The 27,985-nt window shown below is 44.9% G+C and overlaps 1 protein-coding gene across 4 annotated transcripts; it reads right to left on the bottom strand.

The window, feature by feature from the left end:
* Positions 1 to 990: 990 nt before the first annotated feature.
* Positions 991 to 24,971, bottom strand: LOC115183918 (secretagogin). Of its 4 annotated transcripts, XR_003874124.1 has the most exons (12): positions 24,772 to 24,966; positions 24,534 to 24,604; positions 20,732 to 20,824; positions 16,949 to 17,038; positions 14,108 to 14,164; positions 13,381 to 13,458; positions 3,878 to 3,933; positions 3,453 to 3,498; positions 3,290 to 3,349; positions 2,271 to 2,339; positions 1,330 to 1,721; positions 991 to 1,224 (listed from the first exon to the last, which is right to left on the bottom strand). XR_003874124.1 is itself a non-coding variant. In XM_029744894.1 (11 exons), the coding sequence occupies exons 1-11, from the start codon at positions 24,839 to 24,841 to the stop codon at positions 1,590 to 1,592; spliced, it is 822 nt and encodes a 273-aa protein (XP_029600754.1). In that variant the 5' UTR covers positions 24,842 to 24,966; the 3' UTR covers positions 991 to 1,589. The 4 variants fall into 4 exon arrangements, 3 of the variants coding, with proteins under 3 accessions (XP_029600754.1, XP_029600755.1, XP_029600756.1); XM_029744894.1 differs by having other exon boundaries at positions 991 to 1,721; XM_029744895.1 differs by lacking the exons at positions 991 to 1,224; positions 1,330 to 1,721; positions 2,271 to 2,339 and adding an exon at positions 2,348 to 2,498 and having other exon boundaries at positions 24,772 to 24,971.
* Positions 24,972 to 27,985: the final 3,014 nt, after the last annotated feature.

Genomic DNA, 27,985 nt, shown 5'->3' with positions numbered 1-27,985 from the left:
GGTTTCTATGGTGACCTAAACTCTCAACTGGAGCACAAGCTGCGTTCACTTCATTACATCTGCATCCCAAATGGAACCCTATTCCCTATATAGTGCACTACTTTTGACCAAAGCCCTACGAGCCCTCCCCTCCACAACATTTACACAAGGATTCTTATCTGTCCGTTTATGGATCTGAATGCAGCTGGAATATTTTCAAGGAGTTCCTTTTTTAGATAATCAGTTTGTTTACCACAATCAAACGAGTAGTGTAATATACTTCCCTCTCTCTCCCAGCAAACAGCATAGACCATACAAACCATTACTGTAGCATGTAGGGAACCTGTCAGCACTCCTGCAGCTGTTACACCTACAGTATGTGTTCCAAATTACACCCTATTCCTTAATAAATAGTGCCCTACTTTTGACCAGAGCACAGTGGCTCTGAGGACAACTCTGGATTCCGTTCTAAGGTCATGAATGACTGTTAGTTCTATATCTCCAGCCTGTGTAGATGGGTTGAGTCAGGGTTTGCCAACTGGCGGACCGCAGGCCGAATTTAGCCCTCTGGTGGTTTTATTTGGCCTCCAAAGTTTTCTGAGCCCAAAAAAATCAGCTCCTAGTGAATTTAATTTAAGAAAATCTGTATAGTATAGAGAGAAACATGTGATCGTATACAAATATAAGCAAGGTTTGAAATTATTATGTTTTAATCTCATATTTTATCTGTTTGGGCTTCTTGCGGTCAATTTGCAGTCTACAAATTGATCTGTAATTATGTTCTGGCCCCCAGACCATCCCAAAAAATCATCCAGTGGCTGAATCTAGTTGATGATCCCTGGGTTAAGTAAATATAATGTGCATATTTAGTAGCGCTATATAATTAACAGAAGTGTAAAATGTTGGCTATTGGCCCAATGCTCTTAATCACTGCCCAGTGGTACTGTATACACAGGCAGTATCGTACGCACTAATGTTAAATGTATCTGTAACAAAGTACACAACACCAAGTCCCACTACTCTTGATTTAATTATCATTGTTAAACATCATCATATAATATTAAAAACAGCAACTCACCTAATGTACAATACAGTACTACACTTACATGCAAATTGCCCAATAGCTAGCTATGGCCAGGCCAATCACAACAGGAAAAACATAAGCATCATTCACAACACAGTCTTGAACATTGAGCCTTCTCCTGCTTTTTCAAATAGATACACTTTCATTTACCAGTAGACTACCTGTATTATTCTGTATTCATTTACCAGTAGGCTACCTGTATTATTCTGTATTAATTTACCAGTAGGCTACCTGTATTATTCTGTATTCATTTACCAGAAGGCTACCTGTATTATTCTGTATTCATTTACCAGTAGGCTACCTGTATTATTCTGTATTCATTTACCAGTATTATTTTGAATCTATCACAAGAAAATACAATTGATATCATTCAGAACAGTGCTTGTTCCACAACATGCTAAAACACTGGCAGCTGTTGTCTTTGTCATCTTTGTTTTTGAAGATTGGACATAAAGTTCTGGGTGTTCTGGATGCATCACAGTGAAGGGAAGGATCAGTAGTAGAGGTCTTCTCTGCTTGGGGAAACCTAGGCTTTATTGGGCTTCATTCCCAGGCACAGCGCTAGCTCATTCCTCTGGATCTTTCCATCTTTGTTGACGTCACAGTGTCCCAGCAGCACAGCCCTCAGTTTGTCCAGCTCTGGGCCAGAGATGCTGGGCTGGATGGAAGATCAACAGGTACAACACATTAGTAGTCAAACTATGTATAGATGTATTTTATATTGCACAAAAACTGCTCTTCCGGGACAATTAAGATCTATTGAATGTGTGGGCTAAAGTTAATGTATTCTGTAAGTTCCTTGAGGTCAAGAGGTGAAGGATTTCATCTGTTTTTGATTGATACAGAGAACACTGGACACAATAGATGTCCTTTGGGCCAGCCAGGACAGAGATGTATCAGATAGAAGCATGTTCATAACAAGGACATACACAATAGGTATCATATAGGAGCATGTTAAGACTGACTCATAAAGATATACAACACAACAGGATAAAACAATAGACACCAATTCTACCTTTCCCAACACAATATTGTCCCACATGACCTTTACATACACATGACCTTTACAAAGACATATAGTAGATTATTATAGGAACATGCATAGTCCCATGTTATGACAAACACATGACCTTTACAAATACAATAGCCAATTATAATAGGAACATGTTTGTGGCACATTCATAAAGATATTGTCTGATATTCTTACCCTGACCAGTTCCATCATGTCTTTTACAAAGCCATCCACCTCTGGTCCTTCCAAAGCTCCGGTGTGACTCTGACCAATGGAGAAGAGAGAACATAGAACTCATTAAAAGCTCCGGTGTTACTCTGACCAATGGAGAAGAGAGAACATAGAACTCATTAAAAGCTCCGGTGTTACTCTGACCAATGGAGAAGAGAGAACATAGAACTCATTAAAAGCTCCGGTGTGACTCTGACCAATGGAGAAGAGAGAACATAGAACTCATTAAAAGCTCCGGTGTTACTCTGACCAATGGAGAAGAGAGAACATAGAACTCATTAAAAGCTCCGGTGTTACTCTGACCAATGGAGAAGAGAGAACATAGAACTCATTAAAAGCTCCGGTGTTACTCTGACCAATGGAGAAGAGAGAACATAGAAGTCATTAAAAGCTCCGGTGTTACTCTGACCAATGGAGAAGAGAGAACATAGAAGTCATTAAAAGCTCCGGTGTTACTCTGACCAATGGAGAAGAGAGAACATAGAACTCATTAAAAGCTCCGGTGTTACTCTGACCAATGGAGAAGAGAGAACATAGAACTCATTAAAAGCTCCGGTGTTACTCTGACCAATGGAGAAGAGAGAACATAGAACTCATTAAAAGGTCATCATGCCAAAATTGTAATCTCATTTCTCTGAATGCAGACCAAACATCCTTGTTTTGCAACTCATATTTAATTTACAGACCAAATAGAGGAAGCAGTTGCCCTGCAAATCAAATCCAACATCCCAGCCCCAAGGGTGTTGGATTTAGTAAACACATCTAGTTTTTCAGGATCTATGTCAAGTAATGCAAGTGGAAGAAATGGCACAGCAGCCATTTTGGGAGGGGGTGTGGATGACCACACACCAGAGCAGTCATCTTTTTGACGAAAGAAGTGATGGATAAGAGTTTAAATGTTGTAACTACAAAGATCAACAAAGCATTTAAGAGTTGGGCACTTTAAACAACAAAACATTATTTATCATTCTGTCTGTACTCACAACATCATAGTGGTTGAATATTTTGTCAAAGTCTCTCTTTCTGTCTTCTTGACTGGAGGCCTGTAAACAGAGTCGATTACGGTTAGTTTCATCTTCCATTTCCTAAGAAGATTTAGCAGAGTAATGTAAGGAGCATTCGGAGAAACACATCGACTGAACTCACATCCATTTTGAACTGTAGCATGAAATTCTCTTCTAGAGCCAGGATCCTAAAGGAAAACGTGAAATAAACAACAAGCAAAACAGCATAGTCAGAAAAGGTATTGGTACTACAGTATACAGTCAATCAGAAGTACCTGGCCAAACGGTTCAGTATTGTAATAGAGTCAATCAGAAGTACCTGGCCAAACGGTTCAGTATTCAGAATTGTAATAGAGTCAATCAGAAGTACCTGGCCAAACGGTTCAGTATTCAGAATTGTAATAGAGTCAATCAGAAGTACCTGGCCAAACGGTTCAGTATTGTAATAGAGTCAATCAGAAGTACCTGGCCAAACGGTTCAGTATTCAGAATTGTAATAGAGTCAATTAGAAGTACCTGGCCAAACGGTTCAGTATTCAGAATTGTAATAGAGTCAATTAGAAGTACCTGGCCAAATCGTTCAGATCCAAGCGACCATCCTTATTTTTGTCAAAAATCTTCATCTGTTAGAAAAAAGGAATTGATGCATAATAAAACATGTGTAATTTTGGTTCAAGACTGACCAATGGAGATATTACATATATTTGGCGATTACTGGTTTTCCTGCTTAAAAAAGCCAACTAAACATGTTTGTCAATGGTTTAGATCTGAGCACAAATAAACACACTTACGCAGGTTAGCGTTTTCATTATGAATCTTGTTCTGGAGGCAGCTCTGCAGAGTGGAAATGCCACAACGTGATTAAACCCAACCCTAACCTTAACCACACTGCTAAGCCTAATGCCTAACCCTAACCTTAACCACACTGCTAAGCCTAATGCCTAACCCTAACCACACTGCTAAGCCTAATGCCTAACCCTAACCTTAACCACACTGCTAAGCCTAATGCCTAACCCTAACCTTAACCACACTGCTAAGCCTAATGCCTAACCCTAACCACACTGCTAAGCCTAATGCCTAACCCTAACCTTAACCACACTGCTAAGCCTAATGCCTAACCTTAAAGGCACATTTTTGTTTTCATACATTTTTACAATATAGCCAATTTTGACTTTGCAGCTGGCCTATCTAAGGGGAAATCTCTCAGCTCTGCCTCCAACACAAGACTCTTGACAATAAAGGTCAACCTGCCATTTTGACAGTCACTCTCTTTGAAAATAAATACGATAGACAGGTTAGAAGTACTCTAACGAGAACGGGGTGATGCCAGACCAGGCCAGGGTGAGAGACAGACAGGCCAGGGTGAGAGACAGACAGGGTGATGCCAGACCAGGCCAGGGTGAGAGACAGACAGGCCAGGGTGAGAGACAGACAGGGTGATGCCAGACCAGGCCAGGGTGAGAGACAGACAGGCCAGGGTGAGAGACAGACAGGGTGATGCCAGACCAGGCCAGGGTGAGAGACAGACAGGCCAGGGTGAGAGACTGAAAGGAGTGATGCCAGACCAGGCCAGGGTGAGAGACAGACAGGCCAGGGTGAGAGACAGACAGGGTGATGCCAGACCAGGCTAGGGTGAGAGACAGACAGGCCAGGGTGAGAGACTGAAAGGAGTGATGCCAGACCAGGCCAGGGTGAGAGACAGACAGGCCAGGGTGAGAGACAGACAGGGTGATGCCAGACCAGGCCAGGGTGAGAGACAGGCAGGGCAGGGTGAGAGACAGACAGGGTGATGCCAGACCAGGCCAGGGTGAGAGACAGACAGGCCAGGGTGAGAGACAGACAGGGTGATGCCAGACCAGGCCAGGCTGAGAGACAGACAGGCCAGGGTGAGAGACAGACAGGGTGATGCCAGACCAGGCCAGGGTGAGAGACAGACAGGGCAGGGTGAGAGACAGACAGGGCAGGGTGAGAGACAGACAGGGTGATGTCAGACCAGGCCAGGGTGAGAGACAGACAGGGCAGGGTGAGAGACAGACAGGCCAGGGTGAGAGACAGACAGGGTGATGCCAGACCAGGCCAGGGTGAGAGACAGACAGGGCAGGGTGAGAGACAGACAGGGCAGGGTGAGAGACAGGGCAGGGTGAGAGACAGACAGGCCAGGGTGAGAGACAGACAGGCCAGGGTGAGAGACAGACAGGGCAGGGTGAGAGACAGACAGGCCAGGGTGAGAGACAGACAGGCCAGGGTGAGAGACAGACAGGCCAGGGTGAGAGACAGACAGGGTGATGCCAGACCAGGCCAGGGTGAGAGACAGACAGGGCAGGGTGAGAGACAGACAGGGCAGGGTGAGAGACAGACAGGCCAGGGTGAGAGACAGACAGGCCAGGGTGAGAGACAGACAGAGTGAATCGGTATGAGAGGTGGGACAGTCTCCCACCAGACACTGGTAATCTAATATCAGTCTGTTAGATGAGATGATTAATACAGCTGGACAGAGTGATCTGCTGCTGGCTGCCACAACATAGCCCTGTCACGGTCCCAAATGACTCCCTATTCCCTATATAGTGTACTACTGTTGACCAGGGCCCATAAGGAATAGGATGCCATTTGGGAACGCACTACCCTGTCTGATGAACTGGAGAGAGAGAGACCACACCTGGCTGCAGGATGAAGCCATTTTCTCCTCACTGGGAATCTGAGTCAGGGAAGTCCATTTAAAGTTAGAGCAGAAATTAGAACGTTTTCAGAGAAGGGAACGAGCCTCAGGGTATCGATAAGATTGGAAAAACAAGTCGGTGACAGGTGCCAGTATAATGCGATGACTCTTTCACAGGAGTCTGGGAACAAGTCACATCGGAGCGGCAGGTAGCCTGGTGGTTAGAGTGTAGGGGCAGGCAGGTAGACTAGTGGTTAGAGTGTAGGGACGGCAGGTAGACTAGTGGTTAGAGTGTAGGGGCGGCAGGTAGACTAGTGGTTAGAGTGTAGGGACGGCAGGTAGCCTGGTGGTTAGAGTGTAGGGGCAGGCAGGTAGACTAGTGGTTAGAGTGTAGGGACGGCAGGTAGACTAGTGGTTAGAGTGTAGGGGCGGCAGGTAGACTAGTGGTTAGAGTGTAGGGACGGCAGGTAGCCTGGTGGTTAGAGTGTAGGGGCAGGCAGGTAGACTAGTGGTTAGAGTGTAGGGACGGCAGGTAGACTAGTGGTTAGAGTGCAGGGACGGCAGGTAGACTAGTGGTTAGAGTGTAGGGACGGCAGGTAGCCTGGTGGTTAGAGTGTAGGGGCAGGCAGGTAGACTAGTGGTTAGAGTGTAGGGGCAGGCAGGTAGACTAGTGGTTAGAGTGTAGGGACGGCAGGTAGACTAGTGGTTTGAGTGTAGGGACGGCAGGTAGACTAGTGGTTAGAGTGTAGGGACGGCAGGTAGCCTGGTGGTTAGAGTGTAGGGGCAGGCAGGTAGACTAGTGGTTAGAGTGTAGGGACGGCAGGTAGACTAGTGGTTAGAGTGTAGGGGCAGGTAGACTAGTGGTTAGAGTGTAGGGACGGCAGGTAGCCTGGTGGTTAGAGTGTAGGGGCAGGCAGGTAGACTAGTGGTTAGAGTGTAGGGACGGCAGGTAGACTAGTGGTTAGAGTGTAGGGACGGCAGGTAGACTAGTGGTTAGAGTGTAGGGGCAGGCAGGTAGACTAGTGGTTAGAGTGTAGGGGCAGGCAGGTAGCCTAGTGGTTAGAGTGTAGGGGCAGGCAGGTAGACTAGTGGTTAGACTGTAGGGACGGCAGGTAGACTAGTGGTTAGAGTGTAGAGACGGCAGGTAGCCTAGTGGTTAGAGTGTAGGGGCAGGCAGGTAGACTAGTGGTTAGAGTGTAGGGGCGGCAGGTAGACTAGTGGTTAGAGTTTAGGGACGGCAGGTAGACTAGTGGTTAGAGTGTAGGGACGGCAGGTAGACTAGTGGTTAGAGTGTAGGGGCAGGCAGGTAGTCTAGTGGTTAGAGTGTAGGGGCAGGCAGGTAGACTAGTGGTTAGAGTGTAGGGGCAGGCAGGTAGACTAGTGGTTAGAGTGTAGGGACGGCAGGTAGACTAGTGGTTAGAGTGTAGGGACGGCAGGTAGACTAGTGGTTAGAGTGTAGGGACGACAGGTAGACTAGTGGTTAGAGTGTAGGGGCGGCAGGTAGCCTAGTGGTTAGAGTGTAGGGGCAGGCAGGTAGACTAGTGGTTAGAGTGTAGGGACGGCAGGTAGCCTGGTGGTTAGAGTGTAGGGGCAGGCAGGTAGACTAGTGGTTAGAGTGTAGGGACGGCAGGTAGACTAGTGGTTAGAGTGTAGGGACGGCAGGTAGACTAGTGGTTAGAGTGTAGGGGCAGGCAGGTAGCCTAGTGGTTAGAGTGTAGGGACGGCAGGTAGACTAGTGGTTAGAGTGTAGGGACGGCAGGTAGCCTAGTGGTTAGAGTGTAGGGGCAGGCAGGTAACCTAGTGGTTAGAGTGTAGGGGCAGGCAGGTAGACTAGTGGTTAGAGTGTAGGGGCGGCAGGTAGCCTAGTGGTTAGAGTGTAGGGACGGCAGGTAACCTAGTGGTTAGAGTGTAGGGGCAGGCAGGTAGACTAGTGGTTAGAGTGTAGGGACGGCAGGTAGACTAGTGGTTAGAGTGTAGGGGCGGCAGGTAGCCTAGTGGTTAGAGTGTAGGGACGGCAGGTAACCTAGTGGTTAGAGTGTAGGGGCAGGCAGGTAGACTAGTGGTTAGAGTGTAGGGACGGCAGGTAGCCTAGTGGTTAGAGTGTAGAGGCAGGCAGGTAGACTTGTGGTTAGAGTGTAGGGGCAGGCAGGTAGCCTAGTGGTTAGAGTGTAGGGGCGGCAGGTAGACTGGTGGTTAGAGTGTAGGGACGGCAGGTAGCCTAGTGGTTAGAGTGTAGGGACGGCAGGTAGACTAGTGGTTAGAGTGTAGGGACGGCAGGTAGACTAGTGGTTAGAGTGTAGGGACGGCAGGTAGCCTAGTGGTTAGAGTGTAGGGGCAGGCAGGTAGCCTAGTGGTTAGAGTGTTGGGACGGCAGGTAGTCTAGTGGTTAGAGTGTAGGGACGGCAGGTAGCCTAGTGGTTAGAGTGTAGGGACGGCAGGTAGCCTAGTGGTTAGAGTGTAGGGACGACAGGTAGACTAGTGGTTAGAGTGTAGGGGCGACAGGTAGACTAGTGGTTAGAGTGTAGGGGCGGCAGGTAGACTAGTGGTTAGAGTGTAGGGACAGGCAGGTAGACTAGTGGTTAGAGTGTAGGGGCGGCAGGTAGCCTAGTGGTTAGAGTGTAGGGACGGCAGGTAGACTAGTGGTTAGAGTGTAGGGACGGCAGGTAGACTAGTGGTTAGAGTGTAGGGGCAGGCAGGTAGACTAGTGGTTAGAGTGTAGGGGCGGCAGGTAGCCTAGTGGTTAGAGTGTAGGGGTGGCAGGTAGCCTTGTGGTTAGAGTGTTGGGACAGCAGGTAGTCTAGTGGTTAGAGTGTAGGGACGGCAGGTAGCCTAGTGGTTAGAGTGTAGGGGCAGGCAGGTAGACTAGTGGTTAGAGTGTAGGGACGGCAGGTAGTCTAGTGGTTAGAGTGTAGGGGCAGGCAGGTAGACTAGTGGTTAGAGTGTAGGGACGGCAGGTAGACTAGTGGTTAGAGTGTAGGTGCGGCAGGTAGCCTAGTGGTCAGAGCGTTGGGCCTGTAACCGAAAGGTTGGTGGATCGAATCTCCGAGCTGACAAGGTAAAAATCTGTCGTTCTGCCCCTGAACAAGGCTGTCATTGTAGATAAGAATGTGTTCTTAGCTGACTTGCCTAGTTGAATTAAGGTTAAATAAAACTACATATTAAACATCCTGAAGACCCTGTACAGTTTATACACAGCGGGGGGCTGTAATGAACGTCACTGCAACCAGGTTTACCTGCTGAATCTATACCACGTTCAGTGACATGAAAGGCTCTGAAAGAGCCACGAATGAGGTTCATTTACCCCGCATTAATGGTTCTAGAGACTGATGACTGCATTAATGGTTCTAGAGACTGATGACTTCATTAGAGACTGATGACTGCATTAGGTTGATTAGAGACTGATGACTGCATTAATGGTTCTAGAGACTGATGACTGCATTAATGGTTCTAGAGACTGATGACTGCATTAATGGTTCTAGAGACTGATGACTGCATTAATGGTTCTAGAGACTGATGACTGCATTAATGGTTCTAGAGACTGATGACTGCATTAGGTTGATTAGAGACTGATGACTGCATTAGGTTGATTAGAGACTGATGACTGCATTAGGTTGATTAGAGGCTGATGACTGCATTAGGTTGATTAGAGACTGATGGCTGCATTAGGTTGATTAGAGACCGATGACTGCATTAGGTTGATTAGAGACTGATGACTGCATTAGATTGATTAGAGACTGATGACTGCATTATGTTGATTAGAGACTGATGACTGCATTAGGTTGATTAGAGACTGATGACTGCATTAGGTTGATTAGAGACTGATGACTGCATTAATGGTTCTAGAGACTGATGACTGCATTAGGTTGATTAGAGACTGATGACTGCATTAGATTGATTAGAGACTGATGACTGCATTAATGGTTCTAGAGACTGATGACTGCATTAGGTTGATTAGAGACTGATGGCTGCATTAGGTTGATTAGAGACTGATGGCTGCATTAGATTGATTAGAGACTGATGACTGCATTAGGTTGATTAGAGACTGATGACTGCATTAGGTTGATTAGAGACTGATGACTGCATTAGGTTGATTAGAGACTGATGACTGCATTAAGTTGATTAGAGACTGATGACTGCATTAGGTTGATTAGAGACTGATGACTGCATTAATGGTTCTAGAGACTGATGACTGCATTAATGGTTCTAGAGACTGATGACTGCATTAATGGTTCTAGAGACTGATGACTGCATTAATGGTTCTAGAGACTGATGACTGCATTAGGTTGATTAGAGACTGATGACTGCATTAGGTTGATTAGAGACTGATGACTGCATTAATGGTTCTAGAGACTGATGACTGCATTAGGTTGATTAGAGACTGATGACTGCATTAGGTTGATTAGAGACTGATGACTGCATTAGGTTGATTAGAGACTGATGGCTGCATTAGGTTGATTAGAGACCGATGACTGCATTAGGTTGATTAGAGACTGATGACTGCATTAGATTGATTAGAGACTGATGACTGCATTAGGTTGATTAGAGACTGATGACTGCATTAGGTTGATTAGAGACTGATGACTGCATTAATGGTTCTAGAGACTGATGACTGCATTAGGTTGATTAGAGACTGATGACTGCATTAGGTTGATTAGAGACTGATGACTGCATTAATGGTTCTAGAGACTGATGACTGCATTAGGTTGATTAGAGACTGATGACTGCATTAGATTGATTAGAGACTGATGACTGCATTAATGGTTCTAGAGACTGATGACTGCATTAGGTTGATTAGAGACTGATGACTGCATTAGGTTGATTAGAGACTGATGGCTGCATTAGGTTGATTAGAGACTGATGACTGCATTAGGTTGATTAGAGACTGATGGCTGCATTAGGTTGATTAGAGACTGATGGCTGCATTAGGTTGATTAGAGACTGATGACTGCATTAGGTTGATTAGAGACTGATGACTGCATTAGGTTGATTAGAGACTGATGACTGCATTAGGTTGATTAGAGACTGATGGCTGCATTAGGTTGATTAGAGACTGATGGCTGCATTAGGTTGATTAGAGACTGATGACTGCATTAGGTTGATTAGAGACTGATGACTGCATTAGGTTGATTAGAGACTGATGACTGCATTAGGTTGATTAGAGACTGATGACTGCATTAGGTTGATTAGAGACTGATGACTGCATTAGGTTGATTAGAGACTGATGACTGCATTAGGTTGATTAGAGACTGATGACTGCATTAGGTTGATTAGAGACTGATGACTGCATTAGGTTGATTAGAGACTGATGACTGCATTAGGTTGATTAGAGACTGATGACTGCATTAGGTTGATTAGAGACTGATGACTGCATTAGGTTGATTAGAGACTGATGACTGCATTAAGTTGATTAGACGTGGTGCTTGAGTTATCTTATTTTATACACACTGGAGAGAGAGATTGTAAATCAGTGGGTAAGAGACTATAAAGACTGAGTGTCATGGCCAAAAGGGAAAGGAAGCATCCCAAGACTGGCAACAGGAACCAAGAGGATATCATTAGTACAGGCCCTATGTTCCTCCAGGAACCAAGAGGATATCATTAGTACAGGCCCTATGTTCCTCCAGGAAGCAAGAGGATATCATTAGTACAGGCCCTATGTTCCTCCAGGAACCAAGAGGATATCTTTACTACAGGCCCTATGTTCCTCCAGGAACCAAGAGGATATCTTTAGTACAGGCCCTATGTTCCTCCAGGAACCAAGAGGATATCTTTAGTACAGGCCCTATGTTCCTCCAGGAACCAAGAGGATATCATTAGTACAGGCCCTATGTTCCTCCAGGAACCAAGAGGATATCTTTACTACAGGCCCTATGTTCCTCCAGGAACCAAGAGGATATCATTAGTACAGGCCCTATGTTCCTCCAGGAACCAAGAGGATATCTTTAATACAGGCCCTATGTTCCTCCAGGAACCAAGAGGATATCTTTACTACAGGCCCTATGTTCCTCCAGGAACCAAGAGGATATCATTAGTACAGGCCCTATGTTCCTCCAGGAACCAAGAGGATATCTTTACTACAGGCCCTATGTTCCTCCAGGAACCAAGAGGATATCTTTACTACAGGCCCTATGTTCCTCCAGGAACCAAGAGGATATCTTTACTACAGGCCCTATGTTCCTCCAGGAACCAAGAGGATATCATTAGTACAGGCCCTATGTTCCTCCAGGAACCAAGAAGATATCTTTAGTACAGGCCCTATGTTCCTCCAGGAACCAAGAAGATATATTTAGTACAGGCCCTATGTTCCTCCAGGAACCAAGAGGATATCTTTAATACAGGCCCTATGTTCCTCCAGGAACCAAGAGGATATCTTTACTACAGGCCCTTTGTTCCTCCAGGAACCAAGAGGATATCATTAGTACAGGCCCTATGTTCCTCCAGGAACCAAGAGGATATCTTTACTACAGGCCCTATGTTCCTCCAGGAACCAAGAGGATATCTTTACTACAGGCCCTATGTTCCTCCAGGAACCAAGAGGATATCTTTACTACAGGCCCTATGTTCCTCCAGGAACCAAGAGGATATCATTAGTACAGGCCCTATGTTCCTCCAGGAACCAAGAAGATATCTTTAGTACAGGCCCTATGTTCCTCCAGGAACCAAGAAGATATCTTTAGTACAGGCCCTATGTTCCTCCAGGAACCAAGAGGATATCTTTAGTACAGGCCCTATGTTCCTCCAGGAACCAAGAGGATATCTTTACTACAGGCCCTATGTTCCTCCAGGAACCAAGAGGATATCTTTAGTACAGGCCCTATGTTCCTCCAGGAACCAAGAGGATATATTTAGTACAGGCCCTATGTTCCTCCAGGAACCAAGAGGATATCTTTAGTACAGGCCCTATGTTCCTCCAGGAACTAAGAGGATATCTTTAGTACAGGCCCTATGTTCCTCCAGGAACCAAGAGGATATCTTTAGTACAGGCCCTATGATCCTCCAGGAACCAAGAGAATATCTTTAGTACAGGCCCTATGTTCCTCCAGGAACCAAGAGAATATCTTTAGTACAGGCCCTATGTTCCTCCAGGAACCAAGAGGATATCATTAGTACAGGCCCTATGTTCCTCCAGGAACCAAGAGGATATCTTTAGTACAGGCCCTATGTTCCTCCAGGAACCAAGAGGATATCTTTACTACAGGCCCTATGTTCCTCCAGGAACCAAGAGGATATCATTAGTACCTCCAGGAACCAAGAAGAACACATTTTCAGCGTTTGTTTTGAAATAGTATTTATTAATTATTAATTATTATTATCATATTATTATACAAATATTAATAACATTCCACCAATGAGGCCACTAGGGGGCGATTTGGTCATTTGACTACAGGAAAGGGCTAGGAGACTGTTGTTTTACCATTGCGTCTGTGTACTCGTCCAGTTTGCTGGAGGACACAGCCTTCCCGTGCTGCTGGAACAAGTCCTTCAGGAAACCCTGTTTACAAAGAAGGAGAGAAGCAATAAAAAGGGCAATATTGTTTAATTTCCTGATTCACTGAAATCAGATCTAACATGGTTTATTGTTTAATTTCCTGATTCACTGAAATCAGATCTAACATGGTTTATTGTTTAATTTCCTGATTCACTGAAATCAGATCTAACATGGTTTGATAAATATAAAGACATTACGTTCTGTGTGTAGGAGTGGAGTTAGACAACATTACCTTCTGTGTCTAGGAGTGGAGTTAAACAACATTACCTTCTGTGTGTAGGAGTGGAGTTAAACCACATTACCTTCTGTGTGTAGGAGTGGAGTTAAACCACATTACCTTCTGCGTGTAGGAGTGGAGTTAGACAACATTACCTTCTGCGTGTAGGAGTGGAGTTAAACAACATTACCTTCTGTGTGTAGGAGTGGAGTTAGACAACATTACCTTCTGTGTGTAGGAGTGGAGTTAAACAACATTACCTTCTGTGTGTAGGAGAGGAGTTAAACAACATTACCTTCTGCGTGTAGGAGTGGAGTTAAACAACATTACCTTCTGTGTGTAGGAGTGGAGTTAAACAACATTACCTTCTGTGTGTAGGAGTGGAGTTAAACAACATTACCTTCTGTGTGTAGGAGTGGAGTTAAACAACATTACCTTCAGCTCCACAGCTGATATGTATCCACTGCTGTCAGCGTCATACTTTCTCCAGATCTACAGAGACAAGAAGGACAATCAGTTACTACTGCTGTAAATACAAATACCAGCTGCCATCAATGACCCTTAGTAAGCATCAGGGTTCTTATCCAGGTGAGGTGATGCTGAGTGATTTGTCTTCAGAGTTACTGTGATAGCCACACACAACAAATGGAGTTCATATAGAAAAAGGAACTGCGAACATTCTTTCCATAAATTACAAATTACATCTCACGTATTTGGTTCTACAGATCTGGCAGGTGCACGGATCACCACTCAGACCATTCCAACAGATCACCACTCAGACCATTCCAACAGATCACCACTCAGACCATTCCAACAGATCACCACTCAGACCATTCCAACAGATCACCACTCAGACCATTCCAACAGATCACCACTCAGACCATTCCAACAGATCACCACTCAGACCATTCCAACAGATCACCACACAGACCATTCCAACAGATCACCACTCAGACCATTCCAACAGATCACCACTCAGACCATTCCAACAGATCACCACTCAGACCATTCCAACAGATCACCACTCAGACCACTCCAACAGATCACCACTCAGACCACTCCAACAGATCACCACTCAGACCATTCCAACAGATCACCACTCAGACCATTCCTACAGATCACCACTCAGACCATTCCAACAGATCACCACACAGACCATTCCAACAGATCACCACACAGACCACTCCAACAGATCACCACTCAGACCATTCCAACAGATCACCACTCAGACCATTCCAACAGATCACCACACAGACCATTCCAACAGATCACCACTCAGACCATTCCAACAGATCACCACTCAGACCATTCCAACAGATCACCACTCAGACCATTCCAACAGATCACCACTCAGACCATTCCAACAGATCACCACTCAGACCATTCCAACAGATCACCACTCAGACCATTCCAACAGATCACCACTCAGACCATTCCAACAGATCACCACTCAGACCATTCCAACAGATCACCACACAGACCATTCCAACAGATCACCACTCAGACCATTCCAACAGATCACCACTCAGACCATTCCAACAGATCACCACTCAGACCATTCCAACAGATCACCACTCAGACCACTCCAACAGATCACCACTCAGACCATTCCAACAGATCACCACTCAGACCATTCCAACAGATCACCACTCAGACCATTCCAACAGATCACCACACAGACCATTCCAACAGATCACCACTCAGACCATTCCAACAGATCACCACTCAGACCATTCCAACAGATCACCACTCAGACCATTCCAACAGATCACCACTCAGACCACTCCAACAGATCACCACTCAGACCACTCCAACAGATCACCACTCAGACCATTCCAACAGATCACCACTCAGACCATTCCTACAGATCACCACTCAGACCATTCCAACAGATCACCACACAGACCATTCCAACAGATCACCACTCAGACCACTCCAACAGATCACCACACAGACCACTCCAACAGATCACCACTCAGACCATTCCAACAGATCACCACTCAGACCATTCCAACAGATCACCACACAGACCATTCCAACAGATCACCACTCAGACCATTCCAACAGATCACCACTCAGACCATTCCAACAGATCACCACTCAGACCATTCCAACAGATCACCACTCAGACCATTCCAACAGATCACCACTCAGACCATTCCAACAGATCACCACTCAGACCATTCCAACAGATCACCACTCAGACCATTCCAACAGATCACCACTCAGACCATTCCAACAGATCACCACTCAGACCACTCCAACAGATCACCACACAGACCACTCCAACAGATCACCACTCAGACCATTCCAACAGATCACCACTCAGACCATTCCAACAGATCACCACTCAGACCATTCCAACAGATCACCACTCAGACCATTCCAACAGATCACCACACAGACCATTCCAACAGATCACCACTCAGACCATTCCAACAGATCACCACTCAGACCATTCCAACAGATCACCACTCAGACCATTCCAACAGATCACCACTCAGACCATTCCAACAGATCACCACTCAGACCATTCCAACAGATCACCACTCAGACCATTCCAACAGATCACCACTCAGACCATTCCAACAGATCACCACTCAGACCACTCCAACAGATCACCACTCAGACCATTCCAACAGATCACCACTCCTGAACATCCAACTGCAGGTTTTCTTCCTGTATCACATACACTCACTAAAGGCAGAATCCTAATATGAGAATTGCACACACATTTTACATTAGTCTCCAATTGACATCAATATAGTTTCACTGTTGTCCAGAGGGGCTTCTTACCTTCATAAAGTCTACACTATTGTCCAGAGGGGCTTCTCACCTTCATAAAGTCTACACTGTTGTCCAGAGGGGCTTCTCACCTTCATAAAGTCTACACTGTTGTCCAGAGGGGCTTCTCACCTTCATAAAGTCTACACTGTTGTCCAGAGGGGCTTCTCACCTTCATAAAGTCTACACTGTTGTCCAGAGGGGCTTCTCACCTTCATAAAGTCTACACTGTTGTCCAGAGGGGCTTCTCACCTTCATAAAGTCTACACTGTTGTCCAGAGGGGCTTCTTACCTTCATAAAGTCTACACTGTTGTCCAGAGGGGCTTCTTACCTTCATAAAGTCTACACTGTTGTCCAGAGGGGCTTCTCACCTTCATAAAGTCTACACTGTTGTCCAGAGGGGCTTCTCACCTTCATAAAGTCTACACTGTTGTCCAGAGGGGCTTCTCACCTTCATAAAGTCTACACTGTTGTCCAGAGGGGCTTCTTACCTTCATAAAGTCTACACTGTTGTCCAGAGGGGCTTCCCTGCGGAACACCAGGAGGAAGTTCTCATCCTGTGGCAGGATCATCATGGCCAACTGCAACACAACCAAATACACATGAACATTTAGCAGATGCTCTTATCCAGAGTCACTTACAATACGTGAATTCAACTAAAGTGCATTCAACTGTATATCATGATAATTACACCACAGTTATCAGCAAGATATCAGTGGGAGTAAGAAGAGAGAGAAGCCATCCTTAAGAGTCTCTCTCCCAGCCCAGCTGACCTCCCATACAACCAGCCCAGAGTCAGCCTCTCTAACTGTTGATTCCCCCCTCTCTAACTGTTGATTCACCCCTCTCTAACTGTTGATTCACCCCTCTCTAACTGTTGATTCACCCCTCTCTAACTGTTGATTCACCCCTCTCTAACTGTTCATTCACCCCTCTCTAACTGTTGATTTACCCCTCTCTAACTGTTGATTCACCCCTCTCTAACTGTTGATTCACCCCTCTCTAACTGTTGATTCACCCCTCTCTAACTGTTCATTCACCCCTCTCTAACTGTTGATTCACCCCTCTCTAACTGTTGATTTACCCCTCTCTAACTGTTGATTCACCCCTCTCTAACTGTTGATTCACCCCTCTCTAACTGTTGATTCACCCCTCTCTAACTGTTGGTCCACCCCTCTCTAACTGTTGATTCACCCCTCTCTAACTGTTGATTCACCCTCTCTAACTGTTGATTCACCCCTCTCTAACTGTTGATTCCCCCCTCTCTAACTGTTGATTCACCCCTCTCTAACTGTTGGTCCAACCCTCTCTAACTGTTGATTCACCCCTCTCTAACTGTTGATTCACCCCTCTCTAACTGTTGATTCACCCCTCTCTAACTGTTGATTCACCCCTCTCTAACTGTTGATTCACCCCTCTCTAACTGTTGATTCACCCCTCTCTAACTGTTGATCCACCCCTCTCTAACTGTTGGTCCACCCCTCTCTAACTGTTGATTCACCCCTCTCTAACTGTTGATTCACCCCTCTCTAACTGTTGATTCACCCCTCTCTAACTGTTGATTCACCGCTCTCTAACTGTTGATTCACCCCTGTCTAACTGAATCACTGAAGCTGCACCTTTTTCCCAGAGAGACTGTGAAGTATGATGCCAGTGAAGTATGATGCCAGTGAAGTATGATGCCAGTGAAGTACGATGCCAGTGAAGTACGATGCCAGTGACGTGGCAGCAATTCATCAGACCCACTAATTGTGCACCTGGCAGGCATCCAGATCTAACTGTGCTGAGTGCCCAACGGGATCTTGTGCAGTCCCCTCTTAGTACTAATTATATTAGCACTGCATTAGGGGATTACATTGGGAGAGAGAGAGAGAGAGAAAGAGAGAGAGAGAGAAAGAGAGAGAGACAGCGAGAGAGAGAGCGAGAGAGAGATACAGAGAGAGAGATACAGAGAGAGAGAGAGAGAGAGAGAGAGACAGACACAGAGAGAGAGAGAGAGAGAGAGAGAGAGTGAGAGAGAGAGATTGAGAAAGAGAGTGAGAGAGAGAGATTGAGAAAGAGAACGAGAGATACAGAGAGACAGAGAGACAGAGAGAGAGCAAGAGAGAGAGAGAGAGAGAGAGAGAGAGAGAGAGAGAGAGACAGAGAGAGAGAGATTGAGAAAGAGAACGAGAGATACAGAGAGACAGAGAGACAGAGAGAGAGCAAGAGAGAGAGAGAGAGAGAGAGAGAGAGAGAGAGAGAGAGAGAGAGAGAGAGAGAGAGAGAGGAAAGACCATGAGAAAACAGACCAGTTGTAGGTTACTACTGCAGCACTGTGCACCGAAAATACTGTCCAACAAGAACTCTGAGAAAAAAGTGGCACCAGTCATTGATTCCTGCTGGTTTATGTGTAATGAATCTAGTCATGCAATTGGCTGTCATATATGCTGAATCGTGCTTTTGACAATTAAAACAAGTGCCTATCACTCCATCTCTACAAACGGTATACTGTTCATCCCATTAGTGAAATGGTTTCATCGCCGTCCCTTTGCTGCTAGCGCTGCACTCTCCACATCAACCACACAAAGAGACGGTGTGGCTTGTCTGTCATCTTCAGATGGCTGAGAGAGCGTTTACTGTGAGTGACCACTCCCATATACAGTAAAACATCCCACAGAAACCACACAAATATATTGATCATTTCCCCCACTTATAAATGCTGGAAGCCTTTGAGATTTGTGGTAAAATGAATTGGTCTTCTTTTGAAAGTGGATGAAAGCATTTTATCTCTCTCTCTTTCTTGAGGTTACTGTGCTATTTGTCAGCTTGTGTCACTCACTCAGAGATGTTCTGTTGGCTGTATCTCAGATTGTTATAGCTATAGGGTTCCTATCCATCTGTATCTCAGATTGTTATAGCTATAGGTTTCCCTATCCATCTGTATCTCAGATTGTTATAGCTATAGGGTTCCCTATCCATCTGTATCTCAGATTGTTATAGCTATAGGTTTCCTATCCATCTGTATCTCAGATTGTTATAGCTATAGGGTTCCCTATCCATCGTATCTCAGATTGTTATAGCTATAGGGTTCCCTATCCATCTGTATCTCAGATTGTTATAGCTATAGGTTTCCCTATCCATCTGTATCTCAGATTGTTATAGCTATAGGGTTTCCCTATCCATCTGTATCTCAGATTGTTATAGCTATAGGGTTCCTATCCATCTGTATCTCAGATTGTTATAGCTATAGGTTTCCCTATCCATCTGTATCTCAGATTGTTATAGCTATAGGGTTCCCTATCCATCTGTATCTCAGATTGTTATAGCTATAGGTTTCCCTATCCATCTGTATCTCAGATTGTTAAAGCTATAGGTTTCCCTATCCATCTGTATCTCAGATTGTTATAGCTATAGGTCCCTATCCATCTGTATCTCAGATTGTTATAGCTATAGGTTTCCCTATCCATCTGTATCTCAGATTGTTATAGCTATAGGGTTCCTATCCATCTGTATCTCAGATTGTTATAGCTATAGGTTTCCTATCCATCTGTATCTCAGATTGTTATAGCTATAGGGTTCCCTATCCATCTGTATCTCAGATTGTTATAGCTATAGGTTTCCCTATCCATCTGTATCTCAGATTGTTATAGCTATAGGGTTTCCCTATCCATCTGTATCTCAGATTGTTATAGCTATAGGGTTCCTATCCATCTGTATCTCAGATTGTTATAGCTATAGGTTTCCCTATCCATCTGTATCTCAGATTGTTATAGCTATAGGGTTCCCTATCCATCTGTATCTCAGATTGTTATAGCTATAGGTTTCCCTATCCATCTGTATCTCAGATTGTTAAAGCTATAGGTTTCCCTATCCATCTGTATCTCAGATTGTTATAGCTATAGGTCCCTATCCATCTGTATCTCAGATTGTTATAGCTATAGGTTTCCCTATCCATCTGTATCTCAGATTGTTATAGCTATAGGGTTCCTATCCATCTGTATCTCAGATTGTTATAGCTATAGGGTTCCTATCCATCTGTATCTCAGATTGTTATAGCTATAGGTTTCCCTATCCATCTGTATCTCAGATTGTTATAGCTATAGGTTTCCCTATCCATCTGTATCTCAGATTGTTATAGCTATAGGTTTCCCTATCCATCTGTATCTCAGATTATTATAGCTATAGGGTTCCTATCCATCTGTATCTCAGATTGTTATAGCTATAGGGTTCCTATCCATCTGTATCTCAGATTGTTATAGCTATAGGTTTCCCTATCCATCTGTTGACGTTACCTCCTGGATCTGCAGGCGTCCGTCTGCGGTGACATCATAGGCTGACATGAACCTCTGCTTCAGTCTCTCGACCCTCTCCTCTGTTACTTTATCCTGCACGGAGAGAGAGACCAGAATAACAGTTACCACAGTCACTATGACTCCCCTCCCCCTCCCTCTCTCTCCTCTGTTACTTTATCCTGCACGGAGAGAGAGACCAGAATAACAGTTACCACAGTCACTATGACTCCCCTCCCCCTCCCTCTCTCTCCTCTGTTACTTTATCCTGCACGGAGAGAGAGACCAGAATAACAGTTACCACAGTCACTATGACTCCCCTCCCCCTCCCTCTCTCGCCTCTGTTACTTTATCCTGCACGGAGAGAGAGACCAGAATAACAGTTACCACAGTTACTATGACTCCCCCTCCCCCCTCCCTCTCTCTCCTCTGTTACTTTATCCTGCACGGAGAGAGAGACCAGAATAACAGTTACCACAGTTACTATGACTCCCCCTCCCCCCTCCCTCTCTCTCCTCTGTTACTTTATCCTGCACGGAGAGAGAGACCAGGATAACAGTTACCACAGTCACTATGACTCCCCCCCTCCCTCTCTCTCCTCTGTTACTTTATCCTGCACGGAGAGAGAGACCAGAATAACAGTTACCACAGTCACTATGACTCCCCCCCTCCCTCTCTCTCCTCTGTTACTTTATCCTGCACAGAGAGAGAGACCAGAATAACAGTTACCACAGTCACTATGACTCCCCTCCCCCTCCCTCTCTCTCCTCTGTTACTTTATCCTGCACGGAGAGAGAGACCAGAATAACAGTTACCACAGTCACTATGACTCCCCTCCCCCTCCCTCTCTCTCCTCTGTTACTTTATCCTGCACGGAGAGAGAGACCAGAATAACAGTTACCACAGTTACTATGACTCCCCCTCCCCCCCTCCCTCTCTCTCCTCTGTTACTTTATCCTGCACGGAGAGAGAGACCAGAATAACAGTTACCACAGTTACTATGACTCCCCCTCCCCCCTCCCTCTCTCTCCTCTGTTACTTTATCCTGCACGGAGAGAGAGACCAGGATAACAGTTACCACAGTCACTATGACTCCCCCCCCCTCCCTCTCTCTCCTCTGTTACTTTATCCTGCACGGAGAGAGAGACCAGAATAACAGTTACCACAGTCACTATGACTCCCCCTCCCCCCTCCCTCTCTCTCCTCTGACCAGATGTGCTTACTGGTACCCACATGTCTCTCTTCTCTGGTGGAAATGTAATATACCCGATGATCAATGATGCTTCCTCCCTGAACTGACTCTCTACACTGTATGCAATGACTTCCTGTGTGTTGTCTTAGGAATGCTGCATTATCTCCCCAATCCCCATTCTGTCACATCTCTGTCAAGCAGAGCTTCTGTTGTCTTCTGATTGGAAGGTCACTTTTAAAGTAATCCTATTGGTCAACAACTCACATTTGGAACCCAAACAACTCAGGTGTTATAAAGGAGTGATTCATTCTGTCTTTCTCTTTGTGTTCCTGACCTGCTGTGGTGATCTCTTTCTCTCTCCTTCCCATGGCCTCTTGGGGCATGGCTTTTTCAGGCTATGACTTCTCTCTCCTTCCCATGGCCTCTTGGGGCATGGCTTTTTCAGGCTATGACTTCTCTCTCATCATGCCTATAATAATGTATTGTAATTTAAGCTTAAGTGAATCGTTTGTATTACAATGTATTTAAATCTACTTTCCTTTAGTTCTCCATTCTCATACCTTTCTTGATAGCCTGTTACTGTAACTCAACCATAATCCTCTTTATGGAGACAGATACCAGTTTTGATAGACTTTGGTCATATTCATTTCATAGTCTTATTACGGGTTGTATGTAAGGTATATATAATACGGATATATATCAAATATTACTTCACTAGAGATACACTTCATAACTAATTAGCTGTGTACATACAGTGAAAGCAGGAACAAACACAAATAAATGACATGTCCCAGACATGTAGGTGCCAGGAGCTTCTCATAATACAGAGACCTGAGTCTGTTCTCAATAAATGACCTGTCCCAGACATGTAGGTGCCAGGAGCTTCTCATAATACAGAGACCTGAGTCTGTTGTCAATAAATGACCTGTCCCAGACATGTAGGTGCCAGGAGCTTCTCATAATACAGAGACATGAGTCTGTTCTCAATAGTGTTATGTTCCTTATCAGCTGTGGATCTTAAGCATAATGATGTCCAATGTAAGTGAACATATTGACCAAGTAGTGTGTCCGTGGTTTAAGGGCAGGGACAGGACGATCTTTAGTGCAAGACTGGAAGCAAAGTGAAATACAGACAATTTATGGAATTTATTGCAGTCGGGCAAGTTGAGCTCTGAGAACGTATTTGATGATCACAACCAAAATATAAAGAATTCCAGTGCTGATCTTTCTGATTCCTCTCGTATGTGTAAGTGAAAGGCAGGAAATATATTTCACTTCTGCATGTAAATAGCTCATTTACATTTTTTTAGGCAAGTGATTATAATCTTCTAGGAAACCAAAAACTTCTCCAGATTTGTCCTTTCAGACTTTAATAATGTCAATACTTCCTGTTTATATGATAGACAATGAGATGAAAACTGAGCACAGATGTTATTGGTCTTAAGACTACCAAGTGGTGGTCAGTTTAATGTATTTTAACAATATCACAACAATATTTAGTTTTCTACACATCTGCAGGAACCATTAAACAACTACATGCCCATCACAGAAGCCATTCTCAGTGCTGAACATGGCCTCTCTCTAACCACCCACTGGGAAGTAGGCCAGAACATCAACTATACGTCCCAAATGGCACCCTATTGGCTCTGGTCAAAAGTAGTTCACTGTATAGGGGACAGGGAGCCCTATTGGCTCTGGTCAAAAGTAGTTCACTGTATAGGGGACAGGGTGCCCTATTGGCTCTGGTCAAAAGTAGTGCACTATATAGGGAACAGGGTTCCATAGGGCTTTGGTCAAAAGTAGTGCACTATATAGGGAACAGGGTGCCATAGGGTTCTGGTCAAAAGTAGTGCACTATATAGGGAACAGGGTGCCATAGGGTTCTGGTCAAAAGTAGTTCACTATAAAGGGAACAGGGTTCCATAGGGCTTTGGTCAAAAGTAGTGCACTATATAGGGAATAGGGTGCCAATTGGGATGCACACCCTAATTGCGTTTGCTGATGCCTGTAGCATCCTAATGTCATCCTTGAGCCCATCTGGACAGCAGCTTAACCCACTCAGGAAAAAGACAAACACACTAAAAGGTGGAGCCTTTGTTTGGACAGAGCTATAACTAAAGATACGCTGCCCTTTGCTGCACAATTACATGGGAAAAGTACTGGCTGTTTTCCTGTATCAACCCATAGTTGTGTTTACTTGTCAATCATCAGTAGCCTGCCATCGAATCGTTTTATTCACTCACCTAGACCAAGAGGTACATTGATCGACTGTAAATACTTAACACAAAAATACCATGTTGTTGGTAATCTCCCATAGAGGCAACAGTGGCACACCACTTACCGTAAACAAGAGGAAGCGCCTTTAACACATTGTAGGCTCTCTGTAATAGAGGAACGTCCGATAACACTTCCGAGGAACAGTGAGCCATATTTAGAAGAGGATATTTATAATAATAATGTATCTGTTATGCGTCATTTATAAGGGGGCACACTCGTTTCTGGCAGTAACTCGCAAATAGACAAAGTGCCCCTGCTGCGCTTCAAATTTGTTGCGCGTTATTAGGCTGCTAATAAAATAGTTAAAAGATAAGAGGGAAAAATATATGTACTTACCTCCGGACCTAATTTCGTCATCATGTGACGGAAGAAGCGATCCAACTCCTTCCCCTCGATGTAACCATTATCTGGAGAATCATTATCAACATTTAAAATACTCTCTCATACGTTTTAGAATACATTTTAAACGTTTTCTTTACATAAATAACATGGTTTTTATTGCATCAAAAATAACATATATCAAGTTATCAAACCATATCTCGCGTGGTTAGGTTATAATATTAATAATTGTCACCGTCTGCATCAAAGCGTTGCCAAATCTCCAGAAAACCAACAGCATCCAAGTGCTCAAAAGCGCAGTCCATTGTAATACACAGGAGTGTAAATGATATCTCTTAATAGGGTTTATGATAGTTCAGTTGACAGCCTACTGTCGCTGTATCCTTGTCGAGAGTCTACTCTGCACTAGTTCAGTATGACGTTTGGCTGCTTTTCTTGACGTGGCCCGATCAATTCTCCAAACCCCACCTCCTTATATGGAATAATCTGACTTCACCATGACGCGGTGTAGAATGAATAGAATACAGGAGGAATGAATAGAATACAGGAGGGACGAACGCATTTCGACTGCAGAGACATTCGAGAGTTTGGTCAACTTTTAGAATGTTGAATATTGTTCTAATTCTAGACTTTCGGTTACATAGCATTGTTTTAATATTCCACATGTAAAGTTAATGGGGAACTAACATGGCTGCCACAGAATGTTCAAGTGTCATGTAAATGTATCATCACGCAGAAACCGCATTGGTCTAACTGTCTAAATACATGCTTCTGTTGACTGTAGCAATAAAGGAGATGAGACTAGTCACACAAATGCTTTCCTCCTGAAACTGGTCTTTCAAAGTTATGCATATCATACCAGAGATGGTTTACGATTTTTAATAGTTTACGAGATTTCATTTCTCACTGGCAGATTTTTGGAGTGGCTGGCTGAATTAATTCTCAGCTTGCATTTTAAAAAGCACTAAATCAAGACATTTACGTCATTTAGCAGACGCTCTTATCCAGAGCGACTTACAAATTGGTGCATTCACCTTATGATATCCAGTGGAACAACCACTTTACAATAGTACATCTATATTTGTTTTTATATATTTTTTTTTTTTGGGGGGGGGGTTAGAAGGATTACTTTATCCTATCGCAGTACAATACACACTTGTACTGTGATTACAGTTTCACAGTAACATATTTCAGTGTTTTATTCTAGTTGAATTACAGGCCTGTATTCAATCAAACGCAGAATGCAGACAAGAGTTCTCCCATCCCGCTGGGATCACACTGGTTGAATTACATCGTGGAATAATGTTGAACGGACGTCTATGCCCAGTGAGATGGCTCGGCTTTATCTCATAATTATGCCGCCATCTAGTGGCTAGATGTGCTACTGATCTGCCTATATTCAACACTAACCCGACATTCATAACTAAGTTGAAAGGTTGTATTTAGCACATACGGCTGGGAAAAAAGCACTTCACCTGGTAATTACTAGTGGGGAAGATCGAGTATAAGCTGATTGCTTAGCGTGTACCACTTCATCCTTCATCCCCATGCGGCACATACCTGGCTCGAACCCGGGACCTCTGCTTCACAAATACATAAAAAGCAAAAAAAGAAACGTCCTCTCACTGTCAACTGTGTTTATTTACAGCAAACTTAACATGTGTAAATATTTGTATGAACATAACAAGATTCAACAACTGAGACATAAACTGAGCAAGTTCCACAGATATGTGGGGGGGGGGGGGTCAAAATCAAATGTAACAGTCGTGGCCACCAGCTGCATTAAGTACTGCAGTGCATCTCCTCCTCATGGACTGCACCAGATTTGCCAGTTCTTGCTGTGAGATGTTACCCCACTCTTCCACCAAGGCACCTGCAAGTTCCCGGACATTTCTGGGGGGAATGGCCCTAGCCCTCACCCTCCGATCCAACAGGTCCCAGACGTGCTCAATGGGATTGAGATCCGGGCTCTTCACTGGCCTTGGCAGAACACTGACATTCCTGTCTTGCAGGAAATCACGCACAGAACGAGCAGTATGGCTGGTGGCATTGTCATGCTGGAGGGTCATGTCAGGATGAGCCTGCAGGAAGGGCACCACATGAGGGAGGAGGATGTCTTCCCTGTAACGCACAGCGTTGAGATTGCCTGCAATGACAACAAGCTCAGTCCGATGATGCTGTGACACACCGCCCCAGACCATGACGGACCCTCCACCTCCAAATCGATCCCGCTCCAGAGTACAGGCCCCGGTGTAACGCTCATTCCTTTGTCGATAAATGCGAATCTGACCATCACCCCTGGTGAGACAAAACCGCGACTCGTCAGTGAAGAGCACTTTTTGCCAGTCCTGTCTGGTCCAGCGACGGTGGGTTTGTGCCCATAGGCGACGTTGTTGCCGGTGATGTCTGGTGAGAACCTGCCTTACAACAGGCCTACAAGCCCTCAGTCCAACCTCTCTCAGCCTATTGCGGACAGTCTGAGCACTGATGGAGGGATTGTGCGTTCCTGGTGTAACTCGGGCAGTTGTTGTTGTCGTCCTGTACCTGTCCTGCAGGTGTGATCCTGTGCAGGTGTTGTTACATGTGATCTGCCACGGCGAGGACGATCAGCTGTCTGTCCTGTCTCCCTGTAGCGCTGTCTTAGGCGTCTCACAGTACGGACATTGCAATTTATTGCCCTAGCCACATCTGCAGTCCTCATGCCTCCTTGCAACATGCCTAAGGCACGTTCACGCAGATGAGCAGGGACCCTGGGCATTTTTCTTTTGGTGTTTTTCAGAGTCAGTAGAAAGGCCTCTTTAGTGTCTTAAGTCTTCATAACTGTGACCTTAATTGACTACCGTCTGTAAGCTGTTAGTGTCTTAACGACCGTTCCACAGGTGCATGTTCATTAATTGTTTATGGTTCATTGAACAAGCATGGGAAACAGTGTTTAAACCCTTTACAATGAAGATCTGTGAAATTATTTGGAATTTTACGAATTATCTTTCAAAGACAGGGTCCTGAAAAAGGGCTGTTTCTTTTTTTGCTGAGTTTACATGTAACTATCCTCCCTCAAGCGCCTCTACCGGTCACGATGCGGTACAGAGCTCCGTTTGGCCTCTGCGTGCTTCTGGAGGCACCTCAATTGCGTCACACCATCCATACGGCGCCTCCGACCACATTTTCAGATCAAGAATAAAACTTAGCTGTGTATTGTAGCTTTCCATGTTATCAGTTGTCTGCAGCTTGTGAGGTGTTTGTTGCTTTTACTTGTTGTTCTATTGCTCTGCCTGCCTGTCTATAGGTCTGTCTGTCCGCATCTGTCTGTCTGCATGTTTGTCTGCCTGTCTGTCTTACTGTTGCCTGTCCTATCTTGCTCTGCAAGTGCTCACTGCTCATTGTTTGTCTGGATTGTTATTGTAATTGTTTTTAATAACCTGCCCAGAGACTGCGGTTGAAAATTAGCC

This window comes from Salmo trutta, unplaced genomic scaffold (genome assembly GCF_901001165.1).
Source record: "Salmo trutta unplaced genomic scaffold, fSalTru1.1, whole genome shotgun sequence".
In the NCBI taxonomy this organism is placed as follows: domain Eukaryota; kingdom Metazoa; phylum Chordata; class Actinopteri; order Salmoniformes; family Salmonidae; genus Salmo; species Salmo trutta.
This window is presented reverse-complemented; position numbering and strand designations above follow the sequence as displayed.

What these genes read in the sequence shown, in the direction of transcription:
- LOC115183918 (XM_029744894.1), bottom strand. Translation starts at nt 24,841, where the DNA reads ATGGACTGCGCTTTTGAGCACTTGGATGCTGTTGGTTTTCTGGAGATT. An exon ending in GACGCCTGCAGATCCAGGAG is followed by an intron (nt 17,039 to 20,731) that starts GTAACGTCAACA and finishes GTTGTGTTGCAG; the next exon opens with TTGGCCATGATGATCCTGCC. An exon ending in ACGAGTACACAGACGCAATG is followed by an intron (nt 3,934 to 13,380) that starts GTAAAACAACAG and finishes TTTTTCTAACAG; the next exon opens with ATGAAGATTTTTGACAAAAA.